Source organism: Puntigrus tetrazona, chromosome 8, assembly GCF_018831695.1.
Source record: "Puntigrus tetrazona isolate hp1 chromosome 8, ASM1883169v1, whole genome shotgun sequence".
Taxonomy (NCBI): domain Eukaryota; kingdom Metazoa; phylum Chordata; class Actinopteri; order Cypriniformes; family Cyprinidae; genus Puntigrus; species Puntigrus tetrazona.
Genome location: NC_056706.1, coordinates 21,539,190 through 21,559,413, shown reverse-complemented (window position 1 = coordinate 21,559,413; position 20,224 = coordinate 21,539,190). Strand labels below are relative to the sequence as shown.

The following is a 20,224-nucleotide window of genomic DNA, read 5'->3' as shown; positions in this document are numbered from 1 at the left end:
ATACAGACCCGAGGAATGTTCTTGGGTTCCCAGGGATGACATACTGGACCCCAGACTTATGACTGAGTTTTATGCTGTTCATCCAGATCATCTAGCACCTCAAAGCAGAGCGTGCCGTGGAGGAAGGGGTGCTGTAACTTAATGGCCGGGCTCATCCACCACTCAATCACAACGATCACCATCCCTTGAATTCTGAGCATGCACACCTGAACCTGTCAACTCTTCCAATCACGCATAAAGTCACAAGTACAAAAGCACACACCTCAGCTACCTTCATTGTCCGGGTCTTGTACATACGAAGTGGACAATGCTCTGCAAACATACTAAACCTACCTGTGACACTTGCATCCTGTTATCCTAGCATCCTAAATGTGAACTGTTTTTAAGAAAAACCCATAAGATTTACAGTAACATTTTAAATTTACAGGTAAATTTACAGGAATTTCTTTAACTGATGTTCATATACCAACATATTAAAGTACTGAAATTTGTATTGTACCTATTGAAATGCGCTGATAACCACCAAAAGCAGGTGGTGATGAGAAAGTCATATAATGAACCAAAGCCCATAACAAGCTGCTTGTAAATAGCAACATACATAGATACATACATAGAAGGTGCTCAGAGTCATTCGCATAAACACTAAACACCATCATGGTCATTAAACTGAAAAATGCAATAATTAATTTAACAACATTAGATTAAAATCAATGTTTCTTCTTAGTTTTCTAAAGGGGAAAAAACTGAAAAGGGGAAAAATTGAAATTCAGGGAACGTCAATTTACGTTTTACGTTTTTTTTTCAGTTAAAATCATGGCCATTTTTTTTTACAGTGTGCGCTTCACCATCCCGTCCCTGAAAGATAAAGACTGCCATTACTTACCCGTATCAGCTCCAGACTTCCATTCTCCACCAACCACCTGTGTCCAGTCCATTGTGTTACTGTATGTATTTATTTTGTAGCATGAAGTCACAAATACTATAGTGATACGACTGCTTTGATATTATAATACCGTTAAAAATAAGAAAAGAAAAACAGTTCGGCATGGTCTTTTAATATAATTTCATAGGGAAAAAATAACAGATTTACTGCTTAGAATAATTATTTTTAATTGTTGTTGTTATATTTTGCCACTAAATTAAAAGTAAAATGATGAAAGGAAAAAAACATCTTAATGGTGTGTCTATTAAAATGTCGAATTGATTTTTAATAACAAGTAAAAGTTAATTGTTAAAATGTCATGTGGTGCAGTTTTTTTAGTTTCTTTTTTAAATCTTTTTTAAAGATTTCACGTAATTAAGGAAAATGTTGTTACTTTGAAACTTCTTCAAAACAATATGAATTATAGTTATAAAGTACAAAAAATGTGTAATAAAATAGATTTCAATATACCATATATTTGTTTTTCTTATGCTGTATGTCATTAGCCCCTGGTATGCCATGAAATAACAATTTTTAGGTAAATGAAATTAAATTGTTACTCCACATTTTGTAATTTTTACCATGTAATGCATTTCGCTGAAAACGTAAAACGCCAAAAAATATTAACAGACAGCAGGAGTAATATATTCTATCCTACTGAACCTAAATTACTTGAATTAACCTCAAGAGATGTGAGTTTACATCGCGCAGAAACAGTGAAGGAATATTGGAAGAAAAGAATAGAAGAAAATAAAAAGCAGGGGAAAAGGTTTGTAAGGCACGGAGAAAGAGAGAAAGGGAAAGAAGTAGGTAAGAGGATATAAATATCGGTGGTAATGATGTCACAATAGTGAGTGTTATCAGTACTAGTGCAGGTCCTCTGGTCGTAGGGTTTGTCCTTTTCTCTGTTCTAAAGACACCCGCTCTGCCCTCAGCGCTGATAAAAAGCCACAAATAATGCTGACACATGTGACCACACCCATGCTTACAGATATCTCTTTGTCCTGGACTTTCTGTTTTTCTGTTCGGGTAGCTCACTCCTCTTAGTGTGGATATTTAGAATGAAGAAATCATTCATTTGGAACATTAGTTTACGGCCAGTCTGTAATCACGATAAACAACTTATTAACCAACTAACTAGTTTTAGCATTTTGTGCTTCAATACAGAACTGGTCTGATTCGCAATCACAGCGATCATACATTGAGCGTTCTACAATGGCTTCAATCATAAAAACCAATCATGAAGACCTTTGTTCATCTTCAGAACGCAAATTAAGATGAAATCTGACGAAATCACATGGACTATTTTAACAATTTCCTTACCACGTTTCTGGGCCTCGGATTTCAGTTGCATTGCTGTCTATGGAGGGTCATAAAGTTTCTTTGGAGAATGTTCTTGATATATTCTTTCCATCACAAAAGGTTTATTTTTTTGAGCAATTGCAAGGTTTCTCTGGGGAAAGCGAAAGCTTGCACTGAAATATCATTTTTGCTCCCATCTCATAAAATGTCAAATCCAAGAATCAAAGAGATGTGCAGTGTATTATTCAAAATGGCATACATGTAAAATATTAGTATTTTTTTTACACGATACTGAACTGACTGGAAACACAGAGTTAAAGTTAAAGGTCCCGCTGTGGAGCATTACTATAGGTTAACCTCTTAATGTAGCATTTTTGGATTTATTACACCTATCTAGAGAGCGGCTAGTATTTAAACACGCAGCTAGCTGATGTTTGTTTTGCTTTATGCTGTATGTCTGTACACAATATCCTGTACGCATTAAGCCATCCATCATGGCCCAACAGCTCAGAGCCACAATCCCATTTTGGACCACCTGAGTGAAATAAACATGACATACGTGTCGCTTTCTGCACCACAGCCAGATAACGGATTAAGTGGGATTTACATAGACAAAAAAGAGCCATTACTTTACAGGTCTTTGAGAGGACATGCCTATTGATTGGCAACGTCAACCAGACATATAGGACTCCAAACAGCCGTGCTGCTTTCTGCATTTAGTCCTTGAATTTGTTGGTTGGGTCTCGTGTTGAGATTCTCATAATGCTTCCAACAAAAGCCTGAAGTCAATTATGTAGCTGTCTGAACACTTAGGTGCAGCCAGTAAGCCGCTCCATCGACAGAGCGACCGCTTTCCCTCATCTCGTGTTTCTCGGCTCTCTCTCATCCTTCTCGAAAGGTCTCAACAGATGCCTGAGGTCCATAAACTCTCTGCATTCTCCGAAGCATCTGGGATCTGCTTCTCTGTCAAGGCAAGTTACGGGACAATAACCTCAGCCACATTTCTCAGGGTAAAAATGTGTTTTTAAAAGCAGAGTTTGAATACATTCGGCACAAAACAGCAGAGAGCCAGGAATCAGCCTAGCGGCAAACACAAGCGTTCGTCTCCTCGCACTGTGAAAGGGTTACATCCGCATCTCGCGCTGAAAGAAAACGCTCAACATACACACGGAGAAGAACAAATCCTGTTGAGCCAAGCTGAGCTGAGATACCCTACATACTAGCAGCCCTTCCAGGCACAATTAGGATTTTACGGAAGGAAGAAATCCACATTCCTGCACACACAGAACACCATCCAGTTATTCTCTCCTTCCTTCTCCAGAGCTCGGGAATCTTTCCTCTCCCTCTTTCTTTCTTACTTGGGAATTTGCGCGAAACAGAGAAAGTCTTGGAAATCAAATTAAGAGCTCTTTTTTTGGCAGGGAAAGGGTGTCTGAGGGTTATCGAGAAAGGCGTACGTGTTCGTTCGCTCGCAATCGATTTCTTCACATCACAGTCGTGTGAAAAAGAAGCATCCGTTTTAGGTGATTGAGTTTTGCTGTACCGTTTCTAACAATACAGACCCAGTTTGAAGACTAGCGCTGAAGGCGAGGAAAGCAAACATATAACACTATAGTAGTTCTAGTACTTTGTTCTTGGTTTAGGGGCTTTCTTTAACACTTTTAGGTAAGCAAAATGCAAAATGAATGCCGGCTGATAATACCATCTCTACATGCTTCAAGGATAAGACACGTGACTTAATTTGGACTGCAAATGACCAAACCTTGAATTTTGTTCACATACCTTTGTTTTATTGCTTTGATTTAAAAATTTGCTGTGAAACAGTTGGCAAATTTACCAGCTTGTGCTGGCAAGTACATTTTTTGTGTAATGGCATCCTTTTTTATCAGTGAACTCCAGCATCATCTCTGATGTATCTAGAATACTTTTCTCCCTAGTAGCTATTTAATCATTGATTAGCCATTCGACATTGCAAAGATTTCACTTCATTAACTAGTTTAAGTCAACTTAAAATAATCTTCACATGCAACCATTAGCCTATAATACCAATACTGATCCTGGTCCTGAAATGAAGCGGTTTCCTGGTAGATGTGGTCGCACTTCTTGTCAAGTTGTGTGTGGGGTGGTCAACCCTAGCCCTGTCCCTGCGTTACGTGCGTTAAATATGAATCTGAAAAAATGTATCGCATACGTTAATGCACTAATATATATATCAAGCTTGCATCAGCTGACTCTCAGCTGATCCTTGTCTATATATATATATATATATATATATATATATATATATATATATATATATATATATATAAAGCATTTCTATAAAAGGATACAGCAGCTCAAGGATAAAAGGATACAGCAGCTCAGCCTCTTCAGCTTCATTTATTAGAGCTTGATTATTTATACAATGGCAAGAAAATTAACAATGGATTTGATGAGCTGAAGTCAGGCGCCGCTGAATTGGGGTAGAGTTAGCTGTCAACGCGTTGTTAATTTTTTCGACTTTTTTCTTTTTGTCTCTTGAAATATTGATACTAATGTACATAATTGCATTCCGTTCACTGGTAATCCTGATAATGTCACTTCCTGGAAAATGTCATTAGAGAATTGCCTTTTTTAGTTTTAGAAAGGCCTAACAGGATATAAAGCAACGATGGGGAAAAAGCACCAATCTGATTATTAATTAAAGCAATATTGCAAAATGTTATTTATAGATTATTATGATTGTAAAGAAACATTTGCAATAATTCTTCTGAAGTCAAAATCTGCAGAAAAGGCAGAGACTGGTTATTATTTTGTGGCCTGTTAGACATTTGAAGTTCTCCTTGACCTACAAACATCGAACACTGAGAATATTATCATCAACAACAATCGTGATGCAATACAACAAATGAATCACTAAAACAGTAACCGATGCAAAATGTACTTCATTATTATTACAAAACGCAGGTTTTCCAAGACTCTCTTGTTTTTAAGCTGGTGCTGAGCATGTGTCTGCTGTCCTTAAAAAACACAATGTACCAGATCATTAAAGAAAGCTGATCTAATTTAACTCACTGATTCATGTAACTGCAGAGAGAGCGAGAGAGAGACTGTGAGTGTCAGGAATCCTTTATTAAGTTCCAAGACGCAGTCATTAAGATTACAGTCGAACAGTGATTCACAAACATCATGTACTGTATTTTCTAAATATGCTAATCTATGGAGAATTATGGGTATTCTGCAACCAAGCCAAGTCCTCCAAACACACACACACACACACACACACACACAAACACACAGCTAAAGTGCAACAACATATTAAAGTAGTCGGTTAGGCGACAGTTGCTAAGTTGAAGCAACAGTTTGAGCAAAGTAGACACTGGAACGCTTACTGAGATTGACTCTGGCCTTTTAGCTGTCAGCACAAAAGGGCTGAGCCCTCACGAACATATTATTACTGTCGCTAAAGATTCCCTCAATGTACAGAAAAGGTTAACACCATCTCCACCATGAGAAATGACACAGCTTAACCGTGACCTGCAGTGAAACCACAAATGTGTTCGTCAAATCGATATATTCCTTACTTCCGATCGGCCAATACAGCATTCAGAGAGCGTAAACCAAATGCATCGTGCAGTATGGATCTTATAGAAGGGAAGCCGCACGTGCTCTATTGTGAATATATTCGCAGCTAAAATCCAGTGTCAATGTATGTATTTTTCCTCATGCATGATAAATATGAACAAAAGAAAAAAAAACCCAGAGCAACAGTTGGCAAACGTTTTAGAAGACAATGCAAAAAATAAATAAATCACCCAGCCGGATGAGGCAAATGCACATGGAAGTAAGTTGACTTATGCCCACTTGTGTTCTTTTCACAGACAAAATGTCCACATGGTGTTCCAAGTCCTGGTGTATTGTGGGGGAGAGAAGCGGTGAAAAACCTCAGTCACTTCAGGGTAATGCAAATGACTTTAATATGTTAAGAAGATTAAAGTGGATAAATGTCTAGATACATTTTTTTGAAAAGCCACATAAACCTCTAGTGTTTTTATTTTGCGAGGGGAGGGCTGGATATACGTGAGTCAGTTCAGCATGATCAACACAAAAACCCTTCCGAAACGCGACGCCATTGGCTGAAGGAAATTGGGCTTATTCGAGATTTTGCATTTTAAGCTTCTTGGATGTAAGACCGTCCCACTTCTTTCTTATTATTTTTAAACACCAACCCTTAGGACAACAAAAAGCCACCGGCAGACATAGGTCACAATCTGCTATCTCCACGCTCTCTCCCGAATTAGACTTGGTTGTCTTCTTCAGCTTTTGTCAAAGTGGTCTTAAAGATGGTGAGCTCTGAACTACTTTTTGCGGTTTTCCTGTGAAAGTAAGCAAGCGAGCGCACGTGGAGCCTGTCGAATAAAACATTAACTAACTAGCGTTTCTCGTGTTGTAGTTAACGAATCAAGTTTGTTTTATAGGTGAGCTTTCCTGCTGATGCAACGAACGCAACTTGTTTTTTGAGAAAGAAATCCGAACGCGAAATGACAACCGATTGAAGCAACTAGCCAAAGTTCTGTAGAACACTGCTTAAAAATGTACGGGTGCCGTGGCAAAAATATGTGAGTGTGAAAAATGAAAGAGAGAAATGGAACAAAATAACATAAAAGGATTAAGAAATGATTTGCATAACATTTCCGTTACTTCCAAAGCGCAGGATCAGAGACATGACAGGGACGTGATGACTGCTGAGTCTTATCGTCAACCACATTCTCTTCAAGGCACAAAGCTAGTCAAGATCAATCACAGTTAATTTCACAATTAAAGATATAACCATCAAGAGAATCTCTTCAGCTTGCTTCTGGGATCCAAAATCTGAAGCGTACGGACATGTTTATTTCATTCACATTCCCTTCGCTTTTCTTATGATACTGAGAATTGTCGCTGTCCCAACCACCCTGGAAAAATGAACAAGAGGTGATATCACGACGATCTGAAACATAAGTGAGTTATGTTCAAGTGTGATATGTGCCGGGCGCTTACTAGTATGCTTACTTGCTCTGATCAAAAAGACAATATCTAACCAGCTGGGTTGCTGCCAATGAAAATCAGATTCAGCTCGTAATGACCAGAAAACAACATCAACATCAACAACAACATGCCCAGTAGGTACTAAAGAAACTGAAGAACAAGAGAAAATATGTAGAAAAAGAAAGAGAGTAAATTGTAACCCTGAGTAAGGACATGAGAGAAGGAAAGAAGAAGGAGGAAACTGGAATGGAGATGAAGTGGAAAGGAAGAAAGAAATTGGAAAACGGAAAAGAAACGAATGAGGAAAGAGGAAGGAAGGAAGTAGGAAAAAAAGTAAGTGGAAAGCAAGATAGGAATTGGAAGAAGGGGAAAGAAAGGAATTAAAGAGGTAGAAGGAAGGTGGAAAAGAAGGACTTTTGGAATGACTCAGTGGAATGAAGTAGGAAGGAAGAAGGATGGAAGAAAAGGAATGGAAGTACAGACGAAAAAAATGCAGTTGGAAGAAACAGCAAAAGTAGGAATGAAAAAGTAGAAAGGAAGGAATGAAGAAAATGAAATGGAAGTAAGAAAGAAAGAATGTTCAAAAAAAGAACAGCATGGAAAAGAAGAAAGGGACAAAAAAGCTCCACTGAGACTTTTTCTTGTAAGAATATTGTGTCTTCTGCACTTTAAGTCTAATTAACTCGAATTAATTAGCTTTTAATTCATTTTAAAGTAAACATTTCCTAAACACTCTGATCTTATTACTGATGAGAACGATCGCCGTTTCCAAAAAACCCGCATCATGCCTCGTTTCTCCACTTCTCTCCACTCCAGTTTCGCCGAGCAAAATGGACACGCGACACAAATCAAGTTTCTCAAGTTGCGAAAGTTCGGCGCGAAGTTTGCGAGCGACTTCCGTATGAATGCAGTCTCACAGAAAAGAAGATTACACGCGGCTCATTAAATACGCACTGTCCCTTCTCTCTCACAGTTCCCACAGAAGCACGGATCTGCCAAGCCTCTCTTGTTCTCTGGTGTTTATCTGTGGAAACAATATCTCTGCCAAGAGAAAAGGGGGGACGGCGGGAAGACAGGGAAAGTTTGTGAAAGGCCCCCGGGGCTCTTTCAGGACCAGGTGAATCAGTGGGCCGGGACAGACACGCAGGGAGGGGGTGGCAGGGAAGAATTACGGGCCAATCTTCAGAAACACATGCATTTAATTCCTGTAAAATGAATGCAAATCCTAAACTTTGTAAAACTCTTACAGGAGTTCTCGAGGGGAAAAGAAGTTTGCGAAGAGCTCAGAAGTTCTGAACTCGATCATTAAACAAGCGAACAGCGGGAATAGCACGCGTCGTCCGGCACGCTAATGCGGGTGCGAACTGGGCTCACGTCATTTCCCGATCCGTCTTCCTCGCACCATTTCCTGTCCTCTCTAAGTGACAAGAAGGCCCCCGAATCCCAAAAAAAGCAACGTGACTTCAACCTTTTGTAACGGCGCGGCATGCGGGGCATCAAATGCACTGTAACGGCGTGTCACAGTCTTTGCACTTAAGCGAACGAGACACCCACTCAAACAGACACCCGGCAACATCAGCCTGCAACAATATCAGCTCACAATTCACATTAGAGATGGCATTACATATTTGTGACAGGCTTGCCTTTACACGCAGAACTCCTCAAATGGGATTGGGCAGATCCCTCTAAACAGCTTGCAGCCGAGTGACATTTTGTCCCCATTTCAGCAACGGTTCTGCCAGATATGATCCACCATCTAGTTAACGCAAGTGTTAGGCTAATTACTTTAGCTGCTTGAGCCTGGCCTCCGATGCTCCGTGCAGCATCAATTCTCCGGCAAACGCTCGGCGGTTTCCAGGCTCCGTATAAATAGAAATTTAATTTCTGTATGTTTATCCTGGCATCCTCTGCGGCAAAGGCATATTCCCGAGCCTGATGGATTATTGCATCTTTGAACTTTAAAATATCTGTCAATGTAGGGAAAAGGCACAAAGTAGAATCTCGACTTTAATGAGATTTGTAAGTGACAAACGAGAGATTAATGGTGTAAGTCGATGTAATTCCATCTTTCCGAATGCGTCTCCCATACCTTCTCGTCTGGCTGCTCTCTGTTTGTCTTTTCTCTCTGCTGAGGTCTAGGTGCGACGTAAAGAGGGTTTTTAAATGAAGGTGAAGCCGCGTGCCGTTATGAAGGATCTTAATAAAGATGCATTGTTTAAATGAGATGAGTGCGCCAGCCATTTGAAAGCTGACGGAAAAACCGAAAGATAAATAACTAGAACAATCAGGGGGCTAATAAATACAGTAAAATAAAAATACAGCTGGAGGTGTGACTTGTAAAAAACGTACTTTTTTTTTGAGGCAAGTGGAAGCAATCGATTTATTTTAGCTATATTTAAATAAATTGATTTAGTTGAAATACTGTGTACTAAATGCGTTTATTTAAATGTAGCTAAAATAAATTGTTTGCAATGAAATGTATTTTTTAATATATATAATGTTTTTGAAAGACGTATTATGTTCATCATGGCTACATTTAGTTGACCAAATATATTATTAGAAATTAAATATTATATTTTAATGGACGTTTTAATGGAAACAATAGCATCTGACCAAGTCGCATAATTAACCACAACATCGTCACTAACGTGATTAGTAAACCATGTAGCGCTTTAAAATTAATAAAATGTATGCATCATATCTTAAATTGATCATAATCCTGCAACCACGTGTATTCAACGTTTACAGATTTTAAAGGAGTCAAAAAAAAAAATGGAGCAAGACAGAAACATAATGAAATAGAATTCAAGTACATGCAGAAGGCCAAAGCCGCAAAGATGCAGCTGTATAACATCTATGAGGTCTAAGTTCACAAGCTCCTGGGGCCTCGCAGGAGTTCGCATCTCAGCGCTGACCCTTCAGCAGCTCGCTATAGAATCTGTACGTTCGTGACGTATCAGTCTGAGAGCTGTGCACATCCCTTATACAACATGTAAATCATCCGAGTGTGTGGAAACGAGGATTATGTGGCTTATTGCCTCTCTTAGCGTTCAACTAAATATTCATATCAATCCTTCGCCTCTAGTAAAGAGTAGCAGCAGATGTTGGCAGTGTCAGATCCCCGGTGTGATTCATAGGCATTGTGTAAGAGCGCCTGATGATGACTGTATAAATGAGGTCCGGTGTCAAAGTAATACGCTTGTTATCATGACAAACAGATCCACTGGGGAGAAAGAGAGGAACCTGGTGGAACCTGGCCGAGACGCCCACCTGGTTATGGCAGACTTACTATTAAACAGACAACGGTGACCTTCTTTCATTCATGGAGTGGATCTCATCTAGTGGCGGGGTTTGGCAAAATCGGGAATTTGAGAGCTGGCTCCATTCCAGTGAATGGCAATTGGGGTTTCACAGAATTGGCCACGCCCAGAAATGCAAGATTTTTGAGGGGGAAAAAAAATGAAAACAGAGGCGGAAATCACACGTTCATACAGGGCTAATATTAATTTGTAGAACCCGACACTTTCTGCGGATCGTGGGCAAAATCCCATGATGATTGTAGAACAGTAAGTTACCGAAAATGCCTCCATGAAGTGAAAATGTTGATCGCTGCCATTTATTTGACTTAGTTTATTCTAAATATAATACTTTTAATTAATGTTCTAAATTAATATTCTAAATGTATAATAATAGTAATAATAATTAATTATTGCTTTTAATAAAAGCACATTTTTTGCTGCTTAGTTCATTTAAAACAACTTCTTTAAAAATAATACAATAAAAGTATATAATATAACAAAATAATATTAAAAGACAGCTTCTTAAGTGGTCCATTTAAAACTACATTTCAATCTTGTTTCAGTCAGTTTCAATCTTGTATGTCTGCTTCATATTAACCTGCTTCATTAGACAATTAAGGAGATGTTTATTGAGTGTTTATTGTTTAATTAAAATGTATTAAATATAATAATGTGTACTAAATGTTACTTTTACATTTACCATTACCATTACATTTTGTGCATTTAAAAAAAAAAAATTATATATTTTTTTTCTCCTTGTAGGCATTACATTTCAATACACACACACACACACACACACACACACACACACACACACACACACACACACACACACACACACACAAAGCCTTATAAAAAGTTTTTTGGAGTGTATATATTTGAGTGCTTTCAACTGGTAATATATTTAAACATTCAAATCATTGCTTTATTTTTAAATGTGCAACTGGGCTACTTTTTCTTTGTTCCATTCAGCTAACAGCTCTAGTGAGCACCTGCCTAAACGTGATTCATGCCGAAAATGCGACGTATCACTAAAAACTACACTTACAGCAGTTATAAGAACGTCTATGAATTATCTCCGGCCCTTCCTCTTGAAGACAGACGAATTAAAGCGCTTCGCCCACTGCGAGTATAAAAAGCAAACTCCAAACCCCCTCTCTTCCTCCATCTTTCAAGAGGCCCAACAGCGAAAGACCTTTCAGGAATCCTGCATGGGTGGACGAGTGGGTTTTCCCTGGGAAAGACACTCAGGGTCTTCCGGAAAGGAACCCCACCTTCGGATGTCGGATAGCACGCCGCTCCGGCGCGCTGGTGCCAAGGCTAGCGTGGGTGAGTGGGCAGCGCTGCGCTGAGACGACTAGCAGCCGTGGGCACTGCCAGGCTTAGCGATGAAGATGCCGCCCCTGTCGTCATTACAGGCAGCTAACAGAAAAGAACAGAGAGCTTCGCCGAAATAAGCCAAAAAAAGCAGGAAGTAGGGAGGGATGGTTCACATTGAAATCCTCTCTCGACGCCCCCACGCACGGTTTTAAGCACAGCGTACAAAATCACTCTCACAGAGAGAGCGGGAGAAAAAGAGATATTAGCGGCGCAGTAAGCTAGCTCAGGAGATCACATCCAGGCGCTTTCTAATCACTGTAATGGTTTAGAAACCTCATGCTCATCTCTCTTAAGCACCGAATAAAACAGTAGAAGTCCCCATATGAACCACAGGCGCTGCTTTCCTATGCCAAAGAGACTTTCGACAGCTGCGGGGGGCGACAGCCTAAAAAGTTAACGTGATTTTTTGAGGAATAAGTCACGTCCTAGAATACCACCCGATAAGAGCTCGAGGACATGGGATGGAGTTGAGAAGTTCTGAAATACGAAACACGAAATACTTCTCGATCAGCAAATAGCGCGTGCCAGATCGCACCTTCATCCAGAATAGCAGATTATGCAGACGTTTAAATAAGCATCTACACTCCAGATATCTGTAAGAACATGCAGCACGCCGGAGATCGCAGGCTGCTCTCTGCCAGACGCAGCCTCACAGATGCTTTTAAAGTAAGAACGCGTGATAAATCAATGACCTTATAAGTAATATTAGTCGATACCGGAAAAGCATCGGGGATTATTTACAACCCAAATATATATAACAGGTAACACACACTCTTTACTCGCGTCGATGGTTCCCGTAAAGAATCTTTAACATCCGTGGACATCAATGCATGAAAAGTTCTTCATAGTGGAAAACGTTCAAAAACTGCTCACTGAAAGCCTCTTTGGGAACCCAATATGGTTTTTCCCAAATGGAAGCTCTATTTTGGAACTTTTTTCTTATTTGCAAACGATACGCAGTTTTTTAAGAGAGTATGAACCTGATGCATCTAGAGTAAGAACGCATGATTAATTAGTCGCCGCTGGAATAGCATCTGGGAATATATATAGGTAAAGACTCATTAATGTTCCATGAAGAACCTTTAACATCCGTGGAAACATTCCATTACACCAAATGTTCTTTATAATGGAAAATGTTTCCACTATTAGTCGATCCTGGAAGAGCAATATATATTATATATAACTGGTAACACACTTTTTAAAAGTAAAGGCTTTTGGTAACATTTTAGAACAGGTAACACTTGTTGACTATGGCTTTGGCCCCTCAATAAATTCTTCATTTGCTGCTTATTAATAGTTAGTAAGGTATTTGTTAAGTGTAGGAATTGGGGAGGATTAGGGATGTAGAATAAGACGTTATTATCTGCTTGATTAGCACTAATAAATCACACTGACGGTTTCATGAAGAATTGTTTAAATCCGTGAAAAACGTATTACATGAAAAGTTCTTAATAGTGGAAAAAGTTTCCATTATGTTTTTTTTTCAAAAAAACCTTTTTGAGAGAGTATGAACTCTTAAAGAACACTTCATACCTGTACATTAAACATCAGATATATTTTGTTATTTCATCAAGGTATTTCTTGCTCAGTTAAAAGGAATAAATTGTCTCTGGAGTCTGGATAAGCCATTAAAAAACATTTTCTTCAAACCCTGTTTAAATGTAAAATAAATAGTGGGGGCTTTATTGTGAACATTAATTTTGTAAATCTGCATAATATATGATACCGGCGCTGGTTATCAATCAAAGCCAAAAAAACTATTAAATAGCAATTTATTTATTTATTAATTTTATTATTTTATTTTTATTAAGTTTATGTATTTATAAAATTACCAAGATTTCAAATGATACTAATGTGTGTATATATATATATTTATTTATTTATTTATTTATTTATTTATTTTTCTCAACCATTCAAAAGTGTTTTACGCAGTTTCTACTGAAAGAAACTTCTTTTCTTTTTCTTTTTTTTTTTAGATGTTTTGTCATCTGAACATTTAGTATGTTGTTAAACAACAACGCAACCCACTGAACACAGCGTACTTCTATCCCTCACAGACACGTCTTCATAGATAAGAAACCATTCCGCGATGTACATGAATTGAGGATATTTGTGGGTCTGGAAAATGGCACAAGCGTTACAACACAAGTGTTGGTACACAGAATGCTGCCAATAGTCTGTTCTCCAAACTGAGAACATGTGGTATCATTACAAGAGAAACCAAAGAATATTCCATACATAATAAACACCATTTATACAAGACCGTTTATGAAATCCGATTCTTTTTTGTGTGTGTGTGTGTGTGTGAGAGTAAGTTCATGACATCACCAATGCTTAATTTTGTTACTAGCGCCCGTTGAACTAGTCGTAATAAGGTCGGTTTTACCAGGATATATGGTTCACTTAAAATGCAATATCCTGTCATCGTTCATGTCGTTCAGCTTTGAAACCCTATAAAGGTTTAATGAGACTTCAGAGATTCCTGTCCCTCCAATGACAGTCCAATCCACCAAAACTTATATTTCAAAAAGTTCATAAAGCTACTGTAATCCAGTTTCAGAAATGCACGGTTTAAACCAACTCTTCTGAAGAGATATGATTTTCTTTTACATTCTCATTTTTAAAGCATCATGTTATGGACATTCAACGGAGAGGCAAAAATCACTTAAACGTATTAACTAACATGAACGGACTACATTTATTACAGCATTTATCCATCTTTGCTAATGCCGGTTCATAAAAATACAATCGTTCACTGTTGGTTCAAGCGCATTGACTAATGTTAACAAATACAAGGTGATTTAGAAATGCTCAAATTAGCATTAGCTAACACTAATAAAAGCATTGCTCAGTTAATATGAACTAATGTTGTTAATTAACGTTAACTAATACACCTCAATATAAAGTGTTACCAAAATATCTTCCTTTGTGTCAAAAGTGACACGTGATTTAGTAAATAACGACAGAATTTCCATCCCTTTACCGAAACCAGCGTCTAACGTTATTTCACGACCTGATTCACGATAGCCGTTTTAATGTAACAGGTACGCTAGTTCACGTTGCCAATTTTAAGAAAAACAAGATGCGCCGAAACCGTCCAAGTTCGTCAGCCATTGCTGTAAACAAACTATTTTTGACACGACACCCAAAAAGCGCCAGACAAAGATGCAATTATCTCCGTAATGGCCTGAGATGAAAATAATTTGGATGACGAGTGCCGTCAACTTGATAGCGGCAGAGGTAGACGTAAACAGCGCCGCGACAAACCAAAGGCCGTTATCCGCACCGTGTGCAAATGCTACGCCATTCGCTCGTTACTTTGATGAAAGCGTCACGGCTTTAGGAGGCATCTGGGCGGCGGCGGCTCTGAAGCGTTATAGCTCTTCGAGTGAAAATCGAGTTCAAGTCAAGCTGAGGGTTGAGTCGTTACTTCGAGGGGCCGACGGAGGGAAATCTGTTGTTTGGCGTGACCCTTTGCTTTTGTTTTGGGTAATGAAAGCCCATCGAGAGGCGGACGTGCTGGACCGCTGCCCATTTCGCTCTGTTTCAATTACCCAGCGTGCCTTCAGCGGGGTAATGAGGTGGGTGTCGCCGCGGGGGTAAAGCGACAACCGGTGACCGCTGCGTCGCCACTTGGCCTCTCATTTCCGTGGTGATGAAGTGTCGATTGGCAGGGTCAAGGGGGCGGGGGAGAGGGGCCGACCGCGGAACGAGCCCCGACACGTACGCTCGCCGAAAAAGCCTGCTCGTATTCGCGCCGCAGACCTCCAGCTGCCATATGTTTTTATCAGAGCCAGAGCCACAAAAGGGGGGGGGGGGAAATTACGTTTGAAAGGCCGGTAAATAAAGTTGGTATTGATTTGATCTCATGTGTAATCCGTTTTGCTGTCTGACACCAAGTCCAGCAATAAAAGAGAATCATGTAGGACAGCATAATAGATAATACGACCATACATCAATTGGGGTTTGGGAGACGTGAGGACGATAGATCATCTTCCAGCCGGACTGCTTAGCTATGGAATTTATAAACTAGCTCCTAAAATTGAAGTGGCTTTCCAATTTACTGATACGCCGTGGTACTATGCTGCTTTTCTCCGCCACGGCTGATTCTATTTCAAGTTTACCGCAACGATTCGCACAGCGCCGCCGCTCTAAACTCAAATACACCAATCTAGCGAGACGGACAAAGTTTGTCATATACAGCAGCTGTCCGGCAGCGCTTCACTCATATTGATGGCCTCTTTGTCTCTTACTACCGTATACCTCAAATGGTTGCCTTTAAGTATGTTTAAATTGCAAAAGGAGGAATTTGGAACTACTACATTACTACTCCATTAGTTTAATTAAATATGATATATATATATATATATATATATATATATATATATATATATATATATATATAACAGATAATAAATAAATTCTAAATATATATTTTTATACAAATATATACATTCCTTATAATTATAAGTACTGCATCAGATTAATGTTATACATATGGAATTATAAGGTTTTATCTGCAGTTCTTTTTGCATTCCATAGACTTCTGTGTATATATATATATATATATATATATATATATATATATATATATATATTTAATTTAATTATAATTTTTTTATTATTATTATTATTTTATTTTTTCTGATTTACACAGCTTACAATTGAAACATAAATAAATATGTTATCCCAGAATATGGGAACAACTAAAAATTATATACACATATATGCGTGTGTGTGTTTTACATGGAACCACTGTAGCGCTGATATACAGACTTTAATTAATTTAAAAAAGAAACCTCTGATCACCTGCAATAACTTAGCCACGGCTGAAGACAAACTTTGAGGTATCAAAACGTATCACTTAAGATTAGTAAAGACATCCATGACATTTCTGTGTCACGGTCAAAAAGTGTCTGTAAAGGGTATCCATTTCAGAGCGCATACGCCTTGGTTACGGAACACCTGCGCCATCTTCTGGAGACATAATATAACACCAACAGAGCAGAATAACACAGTTCAAAATATGACTCCAAATGAAGGTAAAACCCATCTAATTAGCAGTAGAGACCTTCCGGTTTTGACTTAAACGTGATACACTGTGGACACACTGAGCCAGCCTCAAACACACAGATCAGTGGCTAAACCTGACACTTCTCAGGAAATCAACCTAAACGTGGCTTCCTTACAGTTGTGGATGCATGTCAAACCGCAGTGGGAGGACGTATTATAACGTCTGAAAATAACACACACTCCACCAAGTTTATGACGCATTCTAGGCCGGCAGAGGACCTTTATAAAGGCTAAAGCACTTAAGGCTAGTTGATAGCACGAGGTCAGCAGAGGTTACGGAGCGAATTTCTCTTACCTCATCGGCACCTGGCAGCTGTATCTGAGGTGGTCCCCAGTCCTTACTGATCTTCTCTCTGAACATCTGAGGGACGATCATGCATTTGTCAACAACCAGGTGAGGGTAAATCACCTTTAATTGTCCCCTAAACAGCAAAAATGAAGGCACGAATAAGCAAAACCTGCCTAGCACGCCGCCATTATTCAATGAACAGTTCTGGTTTCCTATGACAGGTCATGAAAAACTAATATAAGCCCATGTCTGCATTGAAAGTTGAACTAGTGAGTAAGTTGTTAGATTTGTAAGGCATGCTGTGTGGGTTTTGAGTGGGACCGGCTGCTTAAGCATCCATGACTCAGTGCTCTGAGGGAGTCCTACACATCCCACACCGGCCTACAAGCCAGACTTCTGAAATCAGTTCATTTAAGGAAATATGGTTTGGAAATTAACCCCAGCCTAAAACTCCTAAAGGAACGGCAAAAGACTATTTGTATCGGATCCCTACTGGAGTGTATTTTAATGAATTGATCTCAGCAGGATGAGATAACCTACTTAAGACATTAGAAGGAGTTTACTTCACTTGTTTTATTCATTGATATTAAGTCAATCGTTCGATTCATTTCATACAGTATTTTAAGCAAACATTCAGGGTTTTTCTTATGATATCAAGTTAACTTTTTTTTTACGGTTACACCTATTAGTTACTTATTAGCATACATGTTACTAGAATATTAGCCATTTATTAGTGCTAATTAAGCACATACAATATACATATACATATAATATACACATACAATATACATGACCTTATTCTATATCCCTAATTCTACCCAATACCTAAACTTAACAAATACCTTAACAATAACTAATTTATTAAGGGATATATAGTAGTTACCTATCCTAAAGTGTTACCTTAACTAATTTTTTACTACATCCACTATGCTATTATTTCACAAAGAATCCATAGTTTACAGCACGTATATTTTTCAATGCAATTTTTTTTTTTTCATTTTCCATGTATGTAATTATAGTACACATGCACATAAAAACAATGCTTAACAACGCTCCTAGAATTCTATATAGCCGGTAAATAGCAGCTGTCAGATGCTTTTATCTATAGCAATTTAGTGTAATTAAAATAGTGACAGCCATATGTCTTTGCACACATTCACTGAGCTCAACGAGAGAAGCGTTTAGACAGATTTAGCTGATTTCTGAACACAAATGTTTCCAACGTAAACTTAAAGTCAATGTAAGATTATGGATATAACTTACGGATGTAGGCTAATTTATATTGGCTAAAATAATAACGTTATAGAAAAAAATGCCGGTGTAGCAGGCATTGAAACAGTTATAGTTAAGTCTAAGGAAAAGACTGAGTATCTAAGCAGACCAATTAAACCAATAAACAATCTGGCCTTGCTCTAGTAACAAGTACACATACCCTACAGATCTATATAATCAAATACGACAGTGGTCATACTAAACTTCTCGCATTATGAAGTCTTACTTGCAGAACTGAGCATCTTCTGAAGACAGGAGCTCATCACAGGTGGATGTGGTCATGTGACATCCAGGGACGACGCACAAAATAAACAGGGTGGAAAACAAACGCATTTCCACCGAGCCTTCAACAGAGACAGAGAAATATGGGGGAGAGTAAATCATTACGTTTGTGCGTCAAAAATAAAACACACTGCAAGTGCAAAGGCATCATGCTTGAAGAGATCTAGGCAACGCTTCATTTCGATGGTCTCTGTTAAGCTTTCTGTTTAACTAAATGAACACTCATTAGAGTATTAATATACTGAATATGCCCTAACCCTATCAGTCTACCAACACTCCAGTGAGAGTTAATAGATATGTATGTGCAACCTTACTTATAGTCAACGGAATATGTTAGGAATATCAAAATAAAGTCACACCGAGATCTAGAACTGAACTATATCACAATTTTTGATAACGTTCATCATTTCTGTATCATTTACTGTACCTGAAAATCTCGAAAAACCCTTGATATTCGCAGCTGACGCTGAGCTAGCCCTTTAAACAGTCTTTGGCTGTCGACTAAAATAGTAAGCTAATAATATTACGCGACAAAGTTAAATCGAGAAACACATTAGAACCCGCCCCCTCTTCGCTGCGATTGGCTTAAGCTGCTATCAGCAGACATCTTATTGGTCTATAGATGCGTCAATTAATTTAAGTTTGTTGTCGGTGTAACGTGTGACAAGTATTTAATTTTTTTTTTTTTTTTTTTTTTTTTTTTGCTGCAGGTACTAGTGTCACATGACAACAGGTAGTTCTTCCTGTAATAATCTGCAGTGTCTCATAAATAAAGATGAACATGTATTTCATACCATATAAATAATTACGTCTAACGCAATTCTAGTCAAAACGATTATAAGAAGCTGCAGCATATCCAACACATATCCGCATACCTGGGAAAAAACTTGATTCTGTGGAAGAACAGGGATGTTGGTCTTCTGAGGTTTGAATTGTAGTTACTGCATTACTTTAGTAAAACCACATATGATGTTTTTTTTTCTCACACAGACACCTGCTTATCTCTCAGCATGTGAAAACGTCTTTTAGTTTCAAAACAGACTGATTTGCGGCACAGCGCGAGATTGCAAGCATCATTACAGTGTTAACCGACGGACACTGGACATGTACCTGAAACAGAAAACTAGTAGATACAGTAATATTCCTTCATCACGTGGAAAACAACACATCTCCGCATGAGAAGCGTTTATTAGACGGGAAGGGCGTGGTCTCAAAATGAAAGACGCAACATAACGCCAGCAGGGATCACTCATACTTCATTAAATAAATAACAGACATTTCATTTTGACGAAATACACACGGTACAGTTATATGCTGTATCACTGATTGTTTATGTGACTTTGGTGATACACAGAACTGTTGGGTGAAGGGTCGCAGCCATGCTGTATTGTGAATAAA

At 38.5% G+C, this 20,224-nt stretch overlaps 1 protein-coding gene across 3 annotated transcripts in view; it reads right to left on the bottom strand.

The window, feature by feature from the left end:
- LOC122350060 (phosphatidylethanolamine-binding protein 4) overlaps nucleotides 1-19,367 on the bottom strand; it is an 85,887-nt gene extending 66,520 nt beyond the window's left edge. For all 3 annotated transcript variants that reach the window (XM_043246254.1, XM_043246255.1, XM_043246256.1), the window contains exons 1-3: nucleotides 19,254-19,367; nucleotides 18,771-18,888; nucleotides 17,279-17,405 (exon numbers count right to left, since the gene is read on the bottom strand). In XM_043246254.1, the coding sequence (XP_043102189.1) occupies nucleotides 17,279-17,405; nucleotides 18,771-18,877 (234 nt within the window). In that variant the 5' untranslated portion in view covers nucleotides 18,878-18,888; nucleotides 19,254-19,367. The remainder of the gene's footprint in view (nucleotides 1-17,278; nucleotides 17,406-18,770; nucleotides 18,889-19,253) is intronic.
- Nucleotides 19,368-20,224: the final 857 nt, after the last annotated feature.